The following is a 20,991-nucleotide window of genomic DNA, read 5'->3' as shown; positions in this document are numbered from 1 at the left end:
CACCTTGCAATTGTAGGTAGGTATGTTTGATTATTAAACGTAAGGACATTATGGGTAAGGATGCAGTTTAGGAGTTTCAGAATAAATTGATTATATGTATGTAGAAGTGGGTTGTCAGTATGGAGGAAAGATGCTATGGTCTGTAAGCCCCATCAGTGGGGTATGCTGCAGTATAAATAATGATTATATCAATGGTTTCTTAGTACTTTAGAGGTCCACCACATAAAAAGGAGACAAAAGTACATAAAAACCTAACAAAACCACCAGGACATCCAGTCATGGCAGGAATTGACTCCATATCCTCTAGGGCAAGTGATCTCATCGACACATATCTTAGACCCTATGTCACTCAACTGCCATCATATCTTAGAGACGCCATCCAGTTACTTGAAATTCTACAGGATATGACAGTTCCTCCAAACACAGTTTTAGTCACATGGATGTGGAAGCTTTGTATAGCAGGATACCCCACTGATGGGGCTTACAGAGCATCTTTCCTCCATACTGACAACCCACTTCTACATACATATAATCAATTTATTCTGAAACTCCTAAACTACATCCTTACCCATAATGTCTTTGCGTTCAATAATCAAACATACCTACAAATGCAAGGCGTCGCGATGGGGACAAAGTGCGCCCCATCGTACGCAAATTTATACCTTGGACACTGGGAGAAAGGCCTCTTCTCCAATTCTGAATTCCATCCCTACCTCCAACACATACTTTTATGGTGTCATTATATTATATTATATTATATTATATGGTATAATTTCCTCCAATTTCCAAATTACTACCACACTGTACAGAAAAGAAACAGCCGGCAATACTATCCTCCATGCTCAAATTGCCCACCCCAAATTTCCCATTAACCGTATTCCCTACAGTCAGATGCTTAGACTTAGGAGAAACTGCACATCTGATACTGACTTCAAAACAGAAGCTAAAGCCCTTACACAAAGGCTTATTGCAAGGGGTTATAGCAAAAACTCCTAAGGACCTACCAAAAACTAAACATAAAAGAGCTTATTTCCAAAACACCTTCCACACAAACCCAACCAAAATTACCTATAATTACCAGATTTAATGAACATCACCAGCGTATACATCAAATAATTAACGGACACTGGAACTTTCTCACCTCTGACCTCTATCAACACCATCATAGGTGATAGACCATGCATCACATATAGAATGTCCAACTCACTGCGAGATTCATTAATATCAAGTTACTACAATTCCCAACCCATTAACCCCAAACAATCTAAAATACATTGCTTATTTAAATGTGGTTCCTGCAATAAATTTGAATGGATTCATGAGAATCAAGCACTCTTACTACCCAACGGCACCACACACAAGATCAATTATTATGTAAACTGCCAATCCTCCGGCATCAAATACCTAATTACCTGCTCTTGTGGAAGATTTTATGTAGGCAAGACAAAAAGACTATTATGAAAAAGCATATATGAACATCTTTATTTAATCAAAAATGGTAGCTGATGGGAGTTGTCATTTTATGACTTAGGGGCAGAACATAAATTCGACACTCACTGTATTACCTTTGCCTCCCTGGAACAGATACCACCTAGCCCCAGGGGAGGTGATCAGGATATAAAACTACTACAGTTTTTACAGGATCAATCCAATAGAACATACTAATTATATGTACCACAGCAATACATATATTTAATAGATGCATTACACAATACCTATGTTCCTTACTGTATTACTGTTTTATTATATTGTATGTGAGTATATTGTATCAATATCTTCATTATTATTTGAAACATATTATTATACCAATCCACCTCCCCACATATATCCCCCTCTTTTTAGACAGGGATGCTTTGCTGGGTCTGGTCTTTGACCGGCCGCAGCAATGAGCCTGGGCACCAGGGGGTCTGCCCTCCACCTCCTGCACTGGTAACGTGGGCTAGGTAGCAGCGCCGGCCCCTAGCCCTACGTCATCAATATGGCCTCTGGGGGCATCCCCAGACGTCGGTTGCGTGCATGTGGAGTGGGGGGAGGTCCCTGGGACTCCGTCCTATAAACAAGATGGCGCCTCTGGGATCCCTCTACTCCTGCACGCCAGCAGCCACGTTGGATCCTGACACAACCCTACATCTGGGACTCTCACATACAGGTTTGTCCCTAAAGGAACTTTCTTGCTCTTATCCTTTGAATATTTACTTATCCCAGAATAACATTACCTTTTTACTTTTAGATCCTTAATTACACTTACTGGGATTCATATCAGACCTGCCATAGCACTTTTTCTGTTGCTGGGGAGATATTATTCCTATTTTACCAAAATTTACTCTGGGGGTACTACACCCTCCTGACCTCTGCAAAAAGCATTGTGAACCATACTACAAGACCATGTAAGTTCATGTACTTTCATATATATCTTTTAAAAAAAAAAGTCTGTAAAGTTACATTTATATGCAAATGATTTCATATATTTGAACAATATATAGCAGTTTCATATGTGCCTGAATAGTTGATTTAACAGATATTTAAGCACATTCATATCAAGCTTTATTTATATGTGTGATAAAATATATTTATATTGCATTTATTACAACTTTGGACATATGGCTAGGGAATATGTACCTTAACACCTACCTTTTTACCTATTTGTATTTCATATTCATTATCAATATGCCGGTATGTACTGCAAAATGTAACATGGCAATTCTTATTAATCCAGACGTAATAACCGCAAGTGCCAAATATACGTTGACATACTACTACCCCTGAGGAAGCCAACTAGGGCGAAACACGTCAGATACAACAGTCAGCATGAACAATATCTATGATTAGAATTTATAAACAGGTATGGCGATTATTGTGCATAACCGGCTAAATGTTGCATGTCTAGTGTCCTCTAGGGCCAAAGTGATATTATTTAGACCACGTTATTGTGGCCTATCTTGAACTGTTATGTTTTGTATTACTATTATTTACTGAATATAATACAATATGTTATTTGTGCCAAAAACCCTGCTTTTTTGTTGTCCCTCATTTTACTACTGTGCTCAATAAGTATTGGCATGGCACATAGTTCTTTAGGAACTAACACTAAATTGTAACCACCACTCACACTTCAAATACTATAAATATCATTAATCTAAATTGGTGTTCTGAGGACGCAGAAGCAAAAGTGCTTTTTTGGGTCCTTACAGATACCTGTACCCAAGATAGTATAAATCAACTGGTAAACACCCGTCCAAAAACTTTTAACCTTAGGGCACTGCCACCATATATGGTATAGGGTGCCTGGCATACCACAACCGTGAAAGCAGCCACCAGAGCAGCCAGGACGGTAAGTGGCCATTCTAGTGGGAACCATATACCAGCGTAAAAGGAGTTTGTGGTTCGCCTCATGAATCGATGCATTAGAGGGGCCATGTGCTGCTGTTTCCCATATTTGTTGCTATTGCACCTTATCCAGAGTGCGTCCAATAACCTTCTCCCTACAGGAGACGTATGACAGTGGGTGGGAGCAACCGGCAAAAAGTATTGATCTGTAAACCAATGAAAGTACACGTTCTCCCAGGGGGTGTCTAGCACAAACCTGTTTGTAGGGGGTTAAGCTTGTAGGAGATTTAGTGTATTTTAAAGTACATTGTATATAATTCCTGATTTGCAGATATTGGAAAGATTTGGCCTCGTGGGTAACAAGGATAGTGTCAAAAGAGTGTACACCATTTAGTGTCACCATGTCTCTGACCCTACTTAATCCTGTTGAGGTCCACCAATCAAGCGCTTGGGGTCCTCGAACCCTGGCGCAAATGACAGGTCCCACACTCTAAGAGAGTGCTTAATATTGGGATCATCAATGCGCCTATGCAGGGATGGAAAAATCCAGAGCAATGTGTTTATAGCCACAGGAAAAGATGCCTCATTTGAGACCCATAAAGGAGCCTGTAAAGCAGCTGGTAACGAAGCCAGCTAAACCACTTGTAATAATGAAAAATATTAGCGCCAGCCAACCCCCTGTGAGACTTGCAAAGGTACAAGATGCGTTTGGCCACTCTGGGCCTGCAACTTCCCCACATAAATTTGGTAAAGACTTGTTGTACGGATTTGAGGAGTGAATTAGGAATCCGCAGGGAGAACTCTAAATAAATACAGTAGTTTGGATAAGGCCGTCATTTTAGAAGCGGCTATTCAGCCAAACCAGGAAATTTGGTACATCTTCCATGTTTCCAACATAGAGGAAACTGAGCGCAATAGGTTGGCATAATTGGCTGCAAACATAGTGTCATAGGTGGTCGTGAGCTGGGTACCCAGGTAAGTCAGAGTTCGTGTTTCCCAAGAGGAAAAAAAAAAAAAAGAAAAAAAAAGGAAGGTGGACTGTACCAATGTTTTGAGGCATATATTCAGAACCTTCGACTTGTCTTGATTTACTGTTAAACCAGACACCTTCGAGAAGGTGTCTAAAATTTTAGACAAATTCAGCAATTAGAAATAAATAATCTTATGTCTTTTGCAAACAAGGATATCTTGTGGTGATATCCTGCCAGTTCAATGCCCCAAATATCAGGACAGTCATGTATCGAGATGGCTAAGGGGACCATAGTCAACGCAAACAGCAAAGGCGATAGAGGATATCTCTGCCTGGTGCCTCATTGGATGGGAAAATATTCTGACCGGAAGCCTGCATACTGTATTAAAGCTTTCGGGTCAGTGTAAAGAGCTTTCACCGATTGGCAAAAATTTGGGCCAAAACCCCAAACATATAAAATTAAAAGACAGGGCAATGGGAGGCTCCAGGGCCAGGGAGGGCAATGGGAGGCCCCAGGGCCAGGGGGCCCACTTGACTAACTTTCTAGTATTAGGTGGTGTGCAAATTGATGGTAAAGTTCAGCCCTGGATGGGAGCATATATGGAGAGTGCAGACAGGACACCTGAACACACATCAGGCCATAGTACTCACCCACACCTATATCATTACATTTTTCTACACTCAAATGAACTTGTTAAACACATTATATCTGAAATAAAATGAAAACATTTTTTGTAATGTACATAATCCAGATTACAATAATGTGAATGTCAGGTTGTAGAATAGCTCACCTGAACTTCACACTAGTAGAAATACAACTATGCACTCTGATGAAGGAATAAACCCCAGAAGTACTTAATTATGACTATTGTTTGAGAAATAGGACATTTGAACTTGCTGTATTTTTTTATAATTTTTTATAGCATTTTTTATAATAGAAATTTATCAGGAGTTGGAGTCTGCACTTTTTTTTTTAACTCGGACTCCAGGTACCCAAAATTGTCTCCGACTCCAACTCCGAATCCACAGTCCTGCATTTTACCCCAGCATAACTCCCAGAAAACTCAGTTACAGATCACTGGCATTGTTATTACAGCAGTGGTGTGGCAGCATACGTGCACAGTAATAAAGATTTTGTAGCGATAGCTGGAGGAGAAAAGTTGTCAGATTTAATGCAATTCCCTCAGTTTCTGGAAGTGTCACTTCTCTATTATATGAAAAACCAGTGTGTCAGTCGCTTACATTGAGCTTTGACACTGCACATTCAATGTAAGCTAAAGCAGTCACTGTTGTCATCTAAAGCACAACTAAACACTATACCCCATTATTCAGAACTTATGTCACTTTTTACTCTCTGGGCAAGCCTTGTGAATATGTGGGTGATTGTTTATATAAAACATTACTTGCATAGGCTAGTCCTGCACTGCTAGGTACAAAACAACATGTTTGTGTAACTGAATTGCATGTAAATACAAAACAATAGAAAATCATGATCCCCAAAATTTTGGCATTGAAAATCTTTGCATATCATCAGTTTGGTGGCCTTTTCAGTTATTCAGTCCTAGGTGAACTACATAAACTGTAAAGGAAATGGCATACGTGCCAATCAGTTTGCAACTTAGTTATGCCAATTTTGTAATTCATACAATTATGCAACACTGAACTCTTCTACTTCCTAGGGGACTTACCTGCTAATTGGACAAAGATTATGATGTTGGCTCAATGTTCAATGCTGCATTTATGAGACAGGAGGGAGCTTTTCACCTGTGATACAATATGTGTTACAGGTGCACTGTCTTGCAGTTCTTTGACCAATGTAGCTAGTGCGTGCTAATAATGACCACAAGGTATGAGAAGATAAGAAGTCACAAGCATTTCTAGAATTTACTTGTTTAGACATTCTTGGGGCACTAGCGACTGCCTATTTTTTCAACTCCTATCATCCTCCTGGCTGTGCATGATGGCCAGGTGCATAAGGCTACGTACACACATGCAATAATTATCGTTGGAAAGGAACGACTAACGACCATTTGTACAATAATTGTTAAAAAAAAGTGCACAACAACTGGCCAACGGCGTCAGTGAACGAGGAATGTCACTGGAAACCAACAACCGTCCTGGAATATCTCATTGGGCGACGATCGTTCTCTATAAATGGTGTGTACAGAAGTTCAATAATTGTGGATTGTTCTGCGGTACACTTTCTCCTGTACATGTCACTTCCTGCATCGTTCAAACGAACATATGTAGTGTGTGTACATTATCGGTGGATTATATTTGAACAATCATATCGTTACAACATGTACAGAATTGTGCACAATACGGTCATTCAAAATAATCATTGATCAGTCGTTAATCGTTTGTCTTCCAACGATATCTATTGCACATGTGTACATAGCCCAAGTCACAAGACTGGGAAGACAGAATCACAGCTCAATTAGTTGATTAATATGTATCTATTTAAAATGTGTATTCATCTGTTCTTTTTAAGGGCAAAAATGTGCATTATGGTGCAAAAGTAGGACAACCTTCCCAGCGCTAAACTTAGAATCAGATGTTTATCTATACATTTAAGAGTAATGTTTTTGCTTTTTGTTTTTATTCTTTCTCTTTTCTACTATAAATATTAAATATGCTACTTATTGTAGCATACAGCCTTTTTGTTCCATATTCTTTGACCAAACTGTATTGCTTTACCTGCAGAAGAGAGCATGAGGTCAGATCCTGTCTGTGCTGTATGACCCCAAGGTCTGGATAGAAAAATTGACAGGCGAAAGTTACAAATTCCTTTGTTGGAAAGATTTTTTTAGAATTAAACTTTTCAACTGCCTAGCTTCTTAACCCACTTTAAGCTAAACATCAGCCTTATCTTTAGTCACAGTTCCTCCGTGCACTGAAATTGCTTGTTCTAACTTCACAGTAAGCTTTTTACAATTTGCATCAGAAGCTGCTGCAAATCAGATAGAGCTTGCCTTATTTCCTGTCTGATAGACATATGTCACTACCTAGCCTTGTCCTCCCCAGCCTTACTGTCCATGACCCAGCCCTTTTTATTCATTGTATTTCACATTTCAATCATGAGGGCTCTGCATTACATTTGATTGTTACCAAAACTTTCTGTTTTTGAAAGCTTCTGCCCGGAGCTAACAGCCTTAATCTCCATTCAACGACCAAGCAATGATGCCATAAGGTAAAAAAATATAGGTAATACAAAAAAACAGAAGGGTTTATTTATTAATATATTAGCATGTTAATTAGGTGAAAACAATGAAACAGAAAAGGTAAATTTAAGCAGAATAAACTTTGGCTTTAAGAAAATATGGCAGCAGATTTTGATTATATGTAACAGATTGAGAATGGACAGCGTTATGCTTTTCCAATTTCTTCTGTTTGCTGCTTAACCTTTTCAATGTTCTTACCATGGCTATGTCTTATTCTTACCCTGTTTGCCTGACTGTATGAAAAGAGGTTACTAGGCCTCTGTTCTTGAGGCACGGAGGAAAAGTAATTTGCCAGATAAAGGGTTGTAGGTAAAATGTAGGTCATGGATAATCTTTTACAACAACTCAAATCTCCACTTGCAATTGTCATTTTCCCTTATGTAGAGCTAAGCTGATCAGAGAGACTGGTATGCACCAGATGATTACACAAGCGGATGCACAATATCCACTGCCTCTTCTAATGTTTGCAATATTGCACATGCACATTAGACATGCCAATCTAGGAGGATCAAGCACATTAATGCACAGTGGTGCATTTAGATTCCAGGCTATGACTTGGTGGTGGTCTCTGAAAGAATCCAGAGGCATGTGTCTTATTGTGCTTATTTAAAACAGAGAAGAGCTAAATGTCTTCTCTAAACACTATGTCAGGCTTGCTGTAGACAAGGAATGGCAGTAAGGAGATCCTGCTACTGTGAAATTGTTCAACAACAGCATTTGGACATGGGAACAGGTTATCCTTTTTTGACATGCATGCATGGCTTGCTCTGAGCAGACACCCCGGTTACCAGCCCTATGCATTTTACAATTCAATATTCAAATTCAGAGCATGCATAGTAGTGCTACATAATGCAATAGAGAACACTTACATCCCTTTATTAGGTCCTGTACTTTACTTCTCCCAGTTCTGTTTTTCCTCCCATTTATTACATTTAATTGGACTTGTGGTTGACTGTCCTGCCATCCAATGGTACCTTCATAGTTTGAGATTTAAGACCACTTGGCAGGACCACAAGCATGACCCCAATGATCTTTTTAGCCATCTATAAAGATTGAACTCAATAATTCAACTCATTGACCATTACAATAAGGGACACTTTTCCCACTGACCTTCAACGTAAAAGATATATTGAAAGATAGTGAATTACAGTGCCAAGTTTAGGTCAAGGGTTGCCTTCACAAACATTTTGAGCAATCAACCAGTTTAACATCGGCTATCCATACTAAACAAGGAAGGCCAACAAAATGCCAAAGAATAGACATAAAAACTGCACATATAGTATCATTGAAAGCGAAACAAACTGTTTAAAGCATAGCATGATTTTTGGCCTTCTGAACCCCTTTAGTGTTACAGTTTGGTAATACAGTTAAATCCCACGTTTGACATCTGGAAACTTTTAAGATATACCATGAAAAATATCTGAACCATTCTTTAAGTCTTGCCTTTTCTGCATCTACAAATTTGTCTTAAAAACGTGTACCATCGTTGTAGAAATCGTGTTGTACAATCATCCCCAGAGAGCTTGGCTTCCAACATTTTCCTATAGAAAATGATTTTTAAGGAGGAGATAACTTGTCCCACCATTGGCGACAAGGGCTGAATCCATTTTGACATAATGGTGTGTTTAGCAGCCAGAAGACAGACACCAATCTAGGCTCGTAAAGCCTTAAGTATCCTAGAAGAGGTGGATTTATCCCAGTAACCAAATAATAAAAGAGAATGGACACAAGGTATGGAGTGACCCGAAACTCTCTCCACCAAAGTATCTGTTGCCAAAATGTGCTAATATTTGGGCAATACCACAAATGGTGGTCCGTCCACGCCCAAAACACCATATATGCTCTGTGAATAAGCATAAGTTGTGATTCCCTCTATGTTGCATTGACCATACATTTCCGGACCATCTGATATCCTTGTATATTATGTTATATCTAGGTCTTGGAAATCATGCTGCCATTGCCCGAGGTTGGAAGTAATTAAAGGTTTTGTAAAAGCAGATGACAGTACAACATATATATTGGATATATTTGGTGGAGCCTGTGTAAAGAGACTGTCAAACTTGTTGGTTTGTAAGACTATTTGGGTGCTCTGTTATAGAACAAATATACGTCTGTATATTTATATACGTCTGTATATATACGTCTGTACGGCCATAATATAAAGTGTGCAGTGCCCATTAAAGTATAGCATAAGTATTATGTAATTCAGATAGGGACAGTTTAGTATGGCTATCCGCATGGTATATATCTTTCCAAAGCTCCAGACCCTTACACCTCCAAATATTAAAAGCAGCGTAATCCTGGGTTTGTGGGAATAAAGGGTTTCCATAAATAGGTATGTATTTTGACAGACCCGTGGGCAGTTTAAACGACCATCTGAGTTCCCTCCAAGTGACAACAGTGTCTCTAATCAAAATAATATGCTTTATATGTGGTGCAGGGAACGAAGGTTTGCAGTGGAGTAATGAACCTTAATCCCTACGGTACACCAACGTTCTCTCCAATGGAATGTTTGAAAAATATGATGTTCCTTTAATCCAATCCATCATATGCCTAGATTTACGGGCAAGGGTATATATCCCAACATTAGGAAAATTAACTCCTAAAATCTTTCCTTTTGAAATTTGGAATCTGGGTTCTTTAGGTTGCAGCATTTATCCTTACCTAAAGCAGTGCATCACTATCATATTGCCTTGGTAACAAAAAGTTCATTTTTGTTCACTTGCACATTATAACCCAGACTGACAATTGTGTATACCTTTTACTGTTTTGATTTTCTTTAAAAATAATAGGAAGGAGTTTGTTTTACTTTTTTTTACTTTGTTTTATTACTATTGCCTATACTGCAGTGATATTCAGTTATTTAGAACAATTTAGCATTAGGCTAGTTAGAATAATAAAATGTATTTTTATGTATTGTCAAGGGCCACAGCATGTTGTACTTCTCATTAAAATCAACCTTTCTGTAATTAAAAATGATTTCTGCCAAATACAGTTGCATACCTCTCAAGTTTTTGGCTTGACCTTTTATAAGAATAAGTATGCAGATAAAAATGCCTTCATCACAGCCCATAAATATCAATGCAGAAAAAAACTGATGCTCTTCCTTTTACCACTTCAGTTTACTGACATTTGATTCGAACAAATCTACAAATTTAGAGGCTGGAATGAGTGTTTTGCATCCAAAAGAGTGACAGTTTAGAGCTGAATGAATTTTTGACATATTTCAATAAACAGTAGTATTTTTCTTAAAAGCTTCACCTTCAATCACTAAAAAAATGCTCCTTAGCTTCATTTACTTTAGTAAAGTTTTTGCTAAACCTGAGATGATGCAATCAATATGTTCAGACAGGCGGGTATATTTCCTTTATTTCTAACACCCAGGGATTACTCAGACCAAACATTGCATCTTTGTTAGATATTAGCCACTCGCCTTGCTACTTGCTACAAACATTTATGAACACAGCCTAGTACTGTACAGACAAAAAAATTCTACATGATTGTGCCTAATATTGGCATCACATGTAAAGATAATATACATTTTTTTTCCTTTTTTTTTTCCCTCAGGACCTACTCTGTTGCTAACTAGTGACAATATCAAGCAGCGCCTAGGATCAGCTGCTCTCGACAGGTTTGTATTTTTTTTTTTAATTATTATTATTTTCATCCCACATGAGCAAAAACATTCGTCAGTCTAGATTTTGGTTTTGACCAGGCTTCAGGCTGTCGGCAAAGAGTTTGTCTTCATATTTCTCATTCTTATCCTACATTGACAGCAGTCTTAAAGTCCTTATTTCACTTGGTGGTATCTTGTGGGTGGCAATAAGCAGTTCACTCTTCTTTCAGACACTGTTGCTTTTTGCTCTTAGCATTTCCTTTTCTGATCAGCAGATTTAAAGATATTCTTAATCTGTCTTCATCCATTCCAGTTCCGTGCCAATTGCTTTTTGTAGAAATCCAACACTGTCAAGCATTCCCTCTCTGCTGCGTTTTGGTAAAAACGTTATCATGATTTTATTTATCAGCTGCGTGGCACCTGGTGCACATTAAGACTGTGACACCCAAACTTCATTCAAGACCATCAGCAGTATTTTCAAGGACATACCACCTGGTGGTCTGGACTACAGAGGGTGATGTTATCTTGCACAGTTCATGTTACATTATGGGCTTCAATCTGGAAAATGTATTACCCCTGACAGTGGCCATATGCCTTAACTCCACGCCATTAACATAAGACTAACAGCCACAAAAACAGAGAATGACAACGGTCTATGGACATTGGAGGCCAATATAACCTTGGACTGTAAGATATATTTACTCAGTTTCAATACTTTAAATTTAATGACAATTTGTAGTAGGTAAACATTTGTTAATGAGCAAATTGAAGTCTTTAGGGACTATTATTTCTTGAACCATCCATGGGCATTTCAGATTCAATACTTTAAGTGTTGGATCACAGGACAAAATAAATACCAACTTTGTCTGTTGATGAGTTTCCTTTGGTTTCATCTTGGATGAGTAACAAGTGGCTAAGATTGTAGTGTGATTTGTATCATATGTTTAAATGGCTGCTTGAATTATTTTGCAGTATACATGAGTACAGACTTTCAAGCTGGCTGGGCCAACAAGAGGACATTCACCGGATTGTCCTGTACCAGTCTGACTACTATCTCACACCGTGGACCCAGCGTTGTATACGCCAGGCAGACTGCATCCTCATTGTTGGGCTAGGGGATCAGGAACCCAGTGTTGGCGAGGTAAGTGCCAACTAGAACAGAGACCCTACATTTAGTACAGTTATTTTTCTGACTGCCCTGGTATTGAAGTTATATTTTATAACTCTATTGTTGTTAGCTTGTACTAGAAAATTAGGGTTTCAGTACTAGCTGCATAAGCAGCCTCCTATATTTACCAATAACTAGAGGCAAGTATTTTCCTGATCAGGTACACAAAAAATGAATTATTTGAGTAGACTCTTGCACTACATACTTGTTGCTAAGTCTAGTAGATACACAATCAGATTATATTGTTTGTGGGCAGGTGCAAATGAGAAAATTACATCCCTTGGTTAGGAAAGCCATATATACAGTTAGGTCCATAAATATTTGGACAGAGACAGCTTTTTTCTAATTTTGGTTCTGTACATTACTACAATAATTTTTAAATGAAACTCAGATGTAGTTGAACTGCAGACTTTCAGCTTTAATTAAATGGGTTGAACAAAAAGATTGCATAAAAATGTGAGGAACTAAAGCCTTTTTTTACTCAAACATTTTATTTCAGGGGCTTAAAAGTAATTGAACAATAGACTCAAAGGCTATTTCATTGTCTGGTGTGGGCAATTCCTTCATTATGTCATTATCAATGCAGATAAAAGATACACCAAAAGACCTGGACATCCTTGAAGACAACAGTGGGGGATGATAACAGAATCATATACATGGTGAAGAGAAACCCCTTCACAACAGCCAACCAAGTGAACAACACTCTCCAGGAGGTAGACATATCGATATCCAAGTCTTCCATAAAGAGAAGACTGCATGAAAGTAAATGCAGAGGGTGCACTGCAAGGTGCAAGCCACTCATAAGTCTCAAGAATAGAAAGGCTAGATTGGACTTTGCTCAAAAACGTCGAAAAAAGCCAGCACAGTTCTGGAAAAACATTCTTTGGACAGATGAAAGATCAACCTTTACCAGAATGATGGCAAAAAAGTATGGAGAAGGCATGGAACAGCTCATGATCCAAAACATACCACATCATCTGTAAAACATGGCGGAGGCAGTGTGATGGCTTGGGCGTGCATGGCTGCCAGTGGCACTGGGACACTATCGACAATGTGACACAGGAAAGAAGCAGCTGAATGAATTCTGAGGTGTTCAGAGACATACTGTCTGCTCCAATCCAGCTAAATGCAGTCAAATTGATTGGGAGGCGTTTCATAATACGGATAGTCAATGACCCAAAACGAACAGCCAAAGCAACCCAGACGTTTTTTAAAGCAAAGAAGTATAATGTTCTTGAATGGCCAAGTCAGTCACCTGATCTGAACCCAATTGAGCATGCATTTCACTTGTTGAAGACTAAAATTCGGACAGAAAAGTCCACAAACAAACAGCAACTGAAAGCTGCTGCAGTAAAAGCCTAGCAGAGCATTAAAAAGGAGGAAACCCAGCATCTGGTGATGTCCATGAGTTCAAGACTACAGGCTGTCATTGCCAGCAAAAAGGTTTTTAACCAAGTATTAGAAATAAACATTTTATTTTCAGCTTTTTAATTTGTCCAATTACTTTTGAGCCCCTGAAATTAAGTGATTGTGTTAAAAAAGGATTTAGTTCCTCACATTTTTGCAATCTTTTTGTTCAACCCACTGAATTAAGGCTGAAAGTCTGCAGTTCAACTGCATCTGAGTGTTTCATTTAAAATTGATTGAGGTAATGTACAGAACCAAAATTAGAAAAAATTTGTCTCTGTCCATATATTTATGGACCGAACTGTACAAATTAAAACATGAAATAATACCTGACTGATAGAAAAGGTTTTTCCAACATATCTTGTGTAAAATTGTGTGTTCTTTACAGCAAGAGCGTTAAGCCGCACAAACACGTGCAATTCTTGTCGTTGAAAAGGATCTTTCACGATCCTTTCCAACGATAAAAACCGCACGATGCATGAATGAGTGGTGTACATACAGCACCATTCTGCTCTATGGAGAGGGGAGGGGGAGAGCGACGGAGCGGCACCCTGCTGCGCGCTCTCCCCCTTCCCTTGCACTAGGATCGCGCGTCTTTCATCGTTCATGGATCCGCCAGGACGGATCCACAGACGATGATTGACGCGGGCTGTACACACGCCAGATTCTCGTCCGATAACCGGCCGAAGCCGATTATCGGGCGAGAAAAATTTGCCGTGTGTACGTAGCTTTACATATTTATGCTGTATTAGGAGTGAAATGTTGGGCAGGAACAATTTTGACTGGTTAAGGGTTTAACACCTCCTGGTGGGGACAAAATATGCCTGGTAAAGCCATGAATTTGTCACCTAAATAAAATGTCTAAATCAAGCAACATTCATCCTATGTCAATGGTCACCTGCAGTGACAACAAACTTTGATACAAAAAATCCAACAAAACCCAAAAATATTCCTAAAGTCATCCTGACGAGAACCATAACAGCAGGCCCGGGTAAGTACATAAATATTGAAATATGTTCAACTTTTCTGCAGTTTGTATTGTAGCTGCAAATGTAGAGTGATAACCACCAACGCTTAAATGGATTGAATATCTTCAGTCCCATTGTTATGCTTTTTGTTTTTGGTGCACTGCACTACAAACTACTGGGGAAAAGGGCCAGCTGTCCAGCCAATCTTCCCTATCCCATGTTAATCCAAGCAGCCAATTGTGCGGGGCAGTTCACTGATGCCTCTATTGTTCTCAGTACCAACTTTATCAACCTTAGGCCAAATTTTAGTAGGGGCTGTTCAGAATTATATTTGATGTCAGGGAGTCTGACAGGCTTTGAGGATAAAAGAAAGGAGCAACTTGGTTGCTTGCCTTTCAAAGATTCTAGATTTTGTTTTCATTTAATTTTCTCTTTACAAATTCTACAAATTAAAACATGAAATAATACCTGACTGATGGAAAAGGTTTTTCTAACATATCTTGTGAAAAATTTGTGTGTTCTTTACAGCAAGAGCGTTAAATATTTATGCTGTATTAGGAGTGAAAGTTGGGCAGGAACAATTTTGACTGGTAAGGGTTTAACACCTCCTCCTTTATCAAAGTCACAAAAGTCTGACAGGCTTTGAGGATAAAAGAAAGTAGCATCAAAGTAGCATCTTGGTTACTTGCCTTTAAAAGATTCTAGATGTTGTTATCATTTAATTTTCTCTTTTGTAAGTACATTATCCAACTGGAAATCCTAGGCTAGTATAAGGCTAACAATGTAATCTATAAATCTGATAAAACACCATCCACATTAACATCATTATAAAGTATGTGGAGATGTGATATACAGGATATGAATATATGAATACTAGGCTGAGAATGCATAAACATGTTCAGAACAAGCTTTTTGTACAAATATCATTTAAATGGAAGCACCATAGGCAACTCATATAAAGGGTGTAGTATTTTCATAATCCCTTTTACAATAAAGTATTAAGCTCATTTATTTGTAATGTAGCACATCATTTAATCTCTTGTGCTTGAACATGTACTGATCCCAGCTACATGTCTGTATTCATTTTCAGAAAATAAATCCTATTTGTATTTAGTTTAGTTTGTAAATTACTATTTCCCTCCTGTAGTACAAGCCTTCATATTTAGAGATAATTACACAGAGCAGCACAATAAGGAGACCCTGACTGTCAGCAAGAAGACAAGGTGGCAGAGCCAAGCCGCAGAGCTCTTGACAACCTGTAGTCAATCATGCCCTGATATTGATGCCCTTGGTTTTCTGTGTCTTAAATATTGGTTTGATTTCTACTTTAATAGACTTCCTTCCCAGACGTGCGAAGGCTGCTGGCAGTCAGTAGGCAGCTCAGGATTTTTAAATGAATATACACTCCACCAGTATCACGAGTTCAAAAACCATGCAGATTTATATTAGAACCCCTAGTCTTCAGATACGTTTAAAGCAGCACTGAATTAAAAAAAGCAGTGTTTACACATAAATAGATGCTTTTGGCTGGCATTGTTGATCACTTTCTGATAATGCTAGGTACCTGGTTTTATTGCCCATTCTTTGACTTCAGAATTTATTTGAGTTATCAACCTTCAAGTATCCTAGCTATTCTAGCAGGTCAATGAAAATATTCAGTGATCTGCAACCTCTGTAAATTCTTATGACAGGTAATCGGCATACAAAATGTATTTTTCTTTTAGTGGGAACTCCTTAGTTTCTGTTCTGTTTGTACAGTAACCCAGTGTTATAATGTGCCGTTGTGTAGGTGTTTCCTGTAATAAAGACCAATCACCACTTCTTTTTCTCTTCATGAGCAGAGTGACTTGTCTTATATCTGCAGTAAGTTTGTAGTGGGAGGACGTGCTCGGTTGCTCCCACAGCTCTATTTTCCGTTCAAGCTATATGCAGCAGAGTGATGTTCCATTTACTTTTACCAGATAAAAAATATGTTTGAAAAGGTATTTGGTACACATGAAGTAAATGTAAATAATTTTTAGATATTGAATAATATATAAAAATAATGTTTTTGCTGAGTCCAGCTTTAAATATGCTAAATACAGTAAAGGGATTTAAAACAGAAAGTGTGCAAAGTTGTGCAATTAGCCCATGTCCTGCAGTAAAGGACCCTTGCTCTCATTAAAGAAAAAGGAGGTCTCATAACACCCTATTGTCACAAAAGCCAGAATAATTGCAGGATTGTAAGGATACTGGACCTCTTTTAAGATGTTAGTGCCACCCCACAAAGTGCAATGGTCATTGCCTACAAGGGACTGTTTTTTCTACTATACTCAGAATGTATCAACTAATAGAACTGTAAAACTGCTTACATGTTATTGTGATGCACTTCGACTATACAAGTATTTACCCGATTCGAAGCAAAGGTTTAGTTAGGCTTTATGTTTAGTATAGAGAAGGGAAATTGTCAGCTCTGGAAGATGTCCCTCCACTCTCTATTTGAGACACAATCAGAAGTAAAAGGTAATCTTTCTAATGTGAAGGTAAATTATGTCTTTAAAAGCTGTCCCCACAGCAGGTGTGCTCCTTTACTACTTAAAAAAAATATATATATATTTGTCCATATATACACAGTGGTTACAGCTTTTTCTTGCTTTTATATAAATTGTAGAATTTCACACATTATTTTTGTAAAACATTTATGGATGATCTGTTGTTTTACAGAAATTATGAATTCTGGTTCATTGTGTTCTATAAATTAATTTTTGCAGCTGGAGAAGATGCTTGAAAATAATGCTGTGCGGGCTCAAAAACAATTGATCCTCCTCCATAAAGAAGATGGTCCACCACCTTCCCGTACCGTCGAATGGCTTAATATGAGGGGCTGGTGTTCAGGTCACTTGCACCTGAGTTGTCCTCACCGTGTCTTCTCCAAGAGGAGTCTACCAAAGCTGGTAAGACCTTGCACCCATTAATCAGATTGGTAGATGAAGAGGCCCACAAATTCTTATATCTGTATTGGATGGCTTGCATTTATTGATATTTATTGGTAAATGCAAAGAGGTTAGGTGACAAATATGTTAGAATATATGTGTAAAATGTGCTCTAATTAGTCCTATGACAACATGACATTACTACTTGAAGCAATCCAGTATAAAACACACCAGTGGAACATCTGTGGGGCTCTAAATGTCATTGGTTTGCTGATGGGAATGCAGGGAGGATTCACAAAATATTGCTGTTTCCTTTGCCTGTGGGACAGCTGATCTACGGGAGACCATTATGTCAAGCGTGATTGGCTACCTATAAGCCCGGAACAAGCAGTATCAAGTTTCTGCCTCTGGTTGATCCTCATAAAATATTTCTGCCACCTCTCCTTGTAAAGGCTATAGGTAAATAAAACTCCATGGGTTTTCAGTACCTTGTTGAGAAGTTTCCAAACATTGCACTGCAAAAATGAAGAAAAGGGATATTTATAGGGCCACGGATTAAGTCTGTTTTGCAGGATGATGTTTTCAAACAATCTCAGCAGCTGAGCTAGAAGCTTAGGATGCATTCAAGTGGCTGTGTGAAAATTTCCTGGGCAACCATATATCTCCTGCATGCAAGGAAGGCGTTCAGAATCTGCTTGATTCATACCAGAAACTGGGTTGTGGCATGTCATTAAAAATACATTTCTTGCACTCACATCTAGAACTCTTCCCGGGAAATATTGGTATGGTGAGTGACGAACAAGGAGAACATTTTCACCAGGACATTCAGTTATTAGAACACCGCTAACAAAGTTTTTTGGAATAAAAGTTTAATGGCTGACTACTGCTGGATGCTTTACTGCGACAATCCTGTCAAAGAGTACACAAGAAAATCATACTCTAGGCATTTCTGAAGAAACAATATTACCTAGATGACACTGTTCAGTGGATCTATAACACAGTGTGCCTTATTTTACTTCACACTGAAGATGTATTAACATTCACTTCAATGGTGCTTACGTTTTAGTACAAAATACATGCATGTACAATGTTACTATAATAGTATTCATAACTCAGGAATTGTATGTGTTAGGGAAAAAAATGAAAACAGATCTAAAATCTGATCAAAACTATTTTTTTTGTTGACCTGTGTAATGAGGTTTATAGCTTGCTTTCAAGGAGGCAGAATTATCCTTAGATACAAGTCATGTTCATATCAGTTTTAGTCATTTCTAATAATATGTAATCATTTCATATCCAGAAAGGGATCTTTTTATTTCTTTATATAGTGCTGCTACACTTCCATGTAACATTCCTTCAATATCTTCCTTGCCTTATGTGGCAAGTGGTCTCACTTTCAGTAAAATAAAAAAAACATTGCTGTTCACCAAGGCTCCCTTGCTGCTGACACAGTCTTGTATATTAGTATTGCTGCTGCATTTCTCATGTTCTAACAAAACTTCTCTATAAAAAAAAATGGACTTATTTGTATATGACTGCTCTGACAGTTCAGATCAACTTACAATAAAAGAAAATGTTGTGCTTAAACTGACCAATAAAAGAAGTACATGTTCTAACTTATTATTGCAAAGTAAAATGTGATTTCTTGGACGGTCCTGGCAACCATTTTGTGCTTCACCATGAACATAAGCTGACACCTCAAATCATATGACGTAATATTGCTGCTGCTATAGAAAACAATTCCCTCCGTGCCTCCCTGTATTTTCTGACTGGTATGTGCACTAATTAAAATATTCATTACCAGAAGCAGATACAAAGGGTTTTGTTAAAATCTTGTTTTGGAACATTTCAGAGTTTTTATGGAGTCTGCTTTAAATGGAAATTTAATTAAAAAGACTATTCATACACATTTAAAATTCCTTGTTATTACAGAACATTTACATTTAGAACTAGCTACGATTAATTCCAAAAGCTACACATATTGAATAGCTTATGAAATAAATACTGTGTAAGTTAAAGGGTAGATAAGAGCATGTTGGGCTGGGTCTTCATGAACGGTGAAAGGAAAATCCAGATGATGCTTGAGCTGTCATTAGGGTTTCCTATTTCTCAGGCAATCACAGAGCACTAGAGATAGATGGGCACAAGTCCCCCCATTCATGTCTAGTGCTGAATGGCTGAGAAACGTAAAACCTCAGCCAATCACAGAGCACTAGGGGTGAATGGAGAGCCTTGTCCTCATTTAACCCCTATATTTTAACCCTTTCAGGGAATGAGTAAGGGGTTTTATGTACCCCTGTACTCATTTCCCAGGGTGAGGTGGTGGAGATCTGGGAGTCTCCTTATTAAAGGGGGGCTTCCAGAGTCCAAAGTCCTGGTAAAAACCTTTATAAAAGCCCCCATTGTTTTCAATGGAAGCTTTCATAAAAATCTTAAAAACGCTTGAAAAAGCCTCCATTGAGTTCAATGGAAGCGTTTTCCTGCGTTTAGCCAGCATTGCAAGCAACGTTTAAGATAACGCTCAAAAACTTGCCTGAAGGAAAGCCCTGGTGTAGATTAGCCCATATTAACTAACTAAGTTATAGTTACTAAGATATTAACTAAGGTATTTGTGTAAACTTATGTCTATCTACTGTAATTTTTTAAGCAGCTTTGTCTACGTATTTTTGCCTCTGTATAGATCGAGATGTATGAACGAGTGTCTCAGAAACCTCCAGACCGCCACTGTGATTTTTCTCGTCTAGCCAGGGTGCTTACAGGAAATGCCATAGCATTGGTGCTGGGAGGAGGAGGGGCCAGGTAAGGCATTTAATAAATTGTATTAATAATATTAATAAACAGAATTTGTTTAGCACCAACATATTATGCAGCACTGTACATTAAATAGAGGTTGCAAATGACAAATGAATACAGAGTGACACGGGAGGAGAGGACCTTGTCCCAAAGAGCTTACAATCTAGAGGTGGGGGAAATAACACACAATAAAAGGGGAGATATGTAGTTGTGGGAAGTAGTGACTGTTTCAAAAGACAGAAGATGGGTAGGCAAGTTTAAAAAAAAATGGGTTTTGAGTGCTGTTTTAAATGAGCAGAAAGTAGGAGCAAGCCAAATGGGACGAGGAAGACCATTCCAGAGAGTTGGGGCAGCTCTAGAAAAGTTTTGGAGCCGTGCGTGTGATGAGGTTATGAGGGAGGAAATCAGTAGTAGGCAATTAGAGGAGCCAAGAGAGCAGCTAGGGGAGTATTTTTTTTTACCAGGTCAGAAAAGTAAGTGGCACAAGAACTGTGAAGGGATTTGAAGGCAAAGCACAAGAGCTTGAGTTGGATTCTAAGGTGAAATGGAAGATAATGAGGAGAACTTCAAAGAGATGCAGCAGAAGAGGGGAGCAGTGGGAAGGATGCA

General features: G+C 38.4%; 1 protein-coding gene across 9 annotated transcripts in view; it reads left to right on the top strand.

Moving 5' to 3' along the window:
* The window catches only part of PNPLA7 (patatin like domain 7, lysophospholipase), a 265,796-nt gene that overhangs the window by 140,719 nt on the left and 104,086 nt on the right, over positions 1-20,991 (top strand). For all 9 annotated transcript variants that reach the window (XR_011923221.1, XM_072429361.1, XM_072429360.1 and 6 more), the window contains 4 exons: positions 11,086-11,149; positions 12,107-12,275; positions 17,428-17,610; positions 20,270-20,388. Coding sequence is in view for 8 of the 9 variants with exons in the window: in XM_072429361.1 (XP_072285462.1) it covers positions 11,086-11,149; positions 12,107-12,275; positions 17,428-17,610; positions 20,270-20,388 (535 nt within the window). In the remaining variant the exon portion in view is untranslated. The remainder of the gene's footprint in view (positions 1-11,085; positions 11,150-12,106; positions 12,276-17,427; positions 17,611-20,269; positions 20,389-20,991) is intronic.

The sequence above is a fragment of the Pyxicephalus adspersus genome, chromosome Z (assembly GCF_032062135.1).
Source record: "Pyxicephalus adspersus chromosome Z, UCB_Pads_2.0, whole genome shotgun sequence".
In the NCBI taxonomy this organism is placed as follows: domain Eukaryota; kingdom Metazoa; phylum Chordata; class Amphibia; order Anura; family Pyxicephalidae; genus Pyxicephalus; species Pyxicephalus adspersus.
The sequence above is the reverse complement of the archived record's forward strand: the minus strand, read 5'-3'. Positions and strand labels throughout refer to the sequence as shown.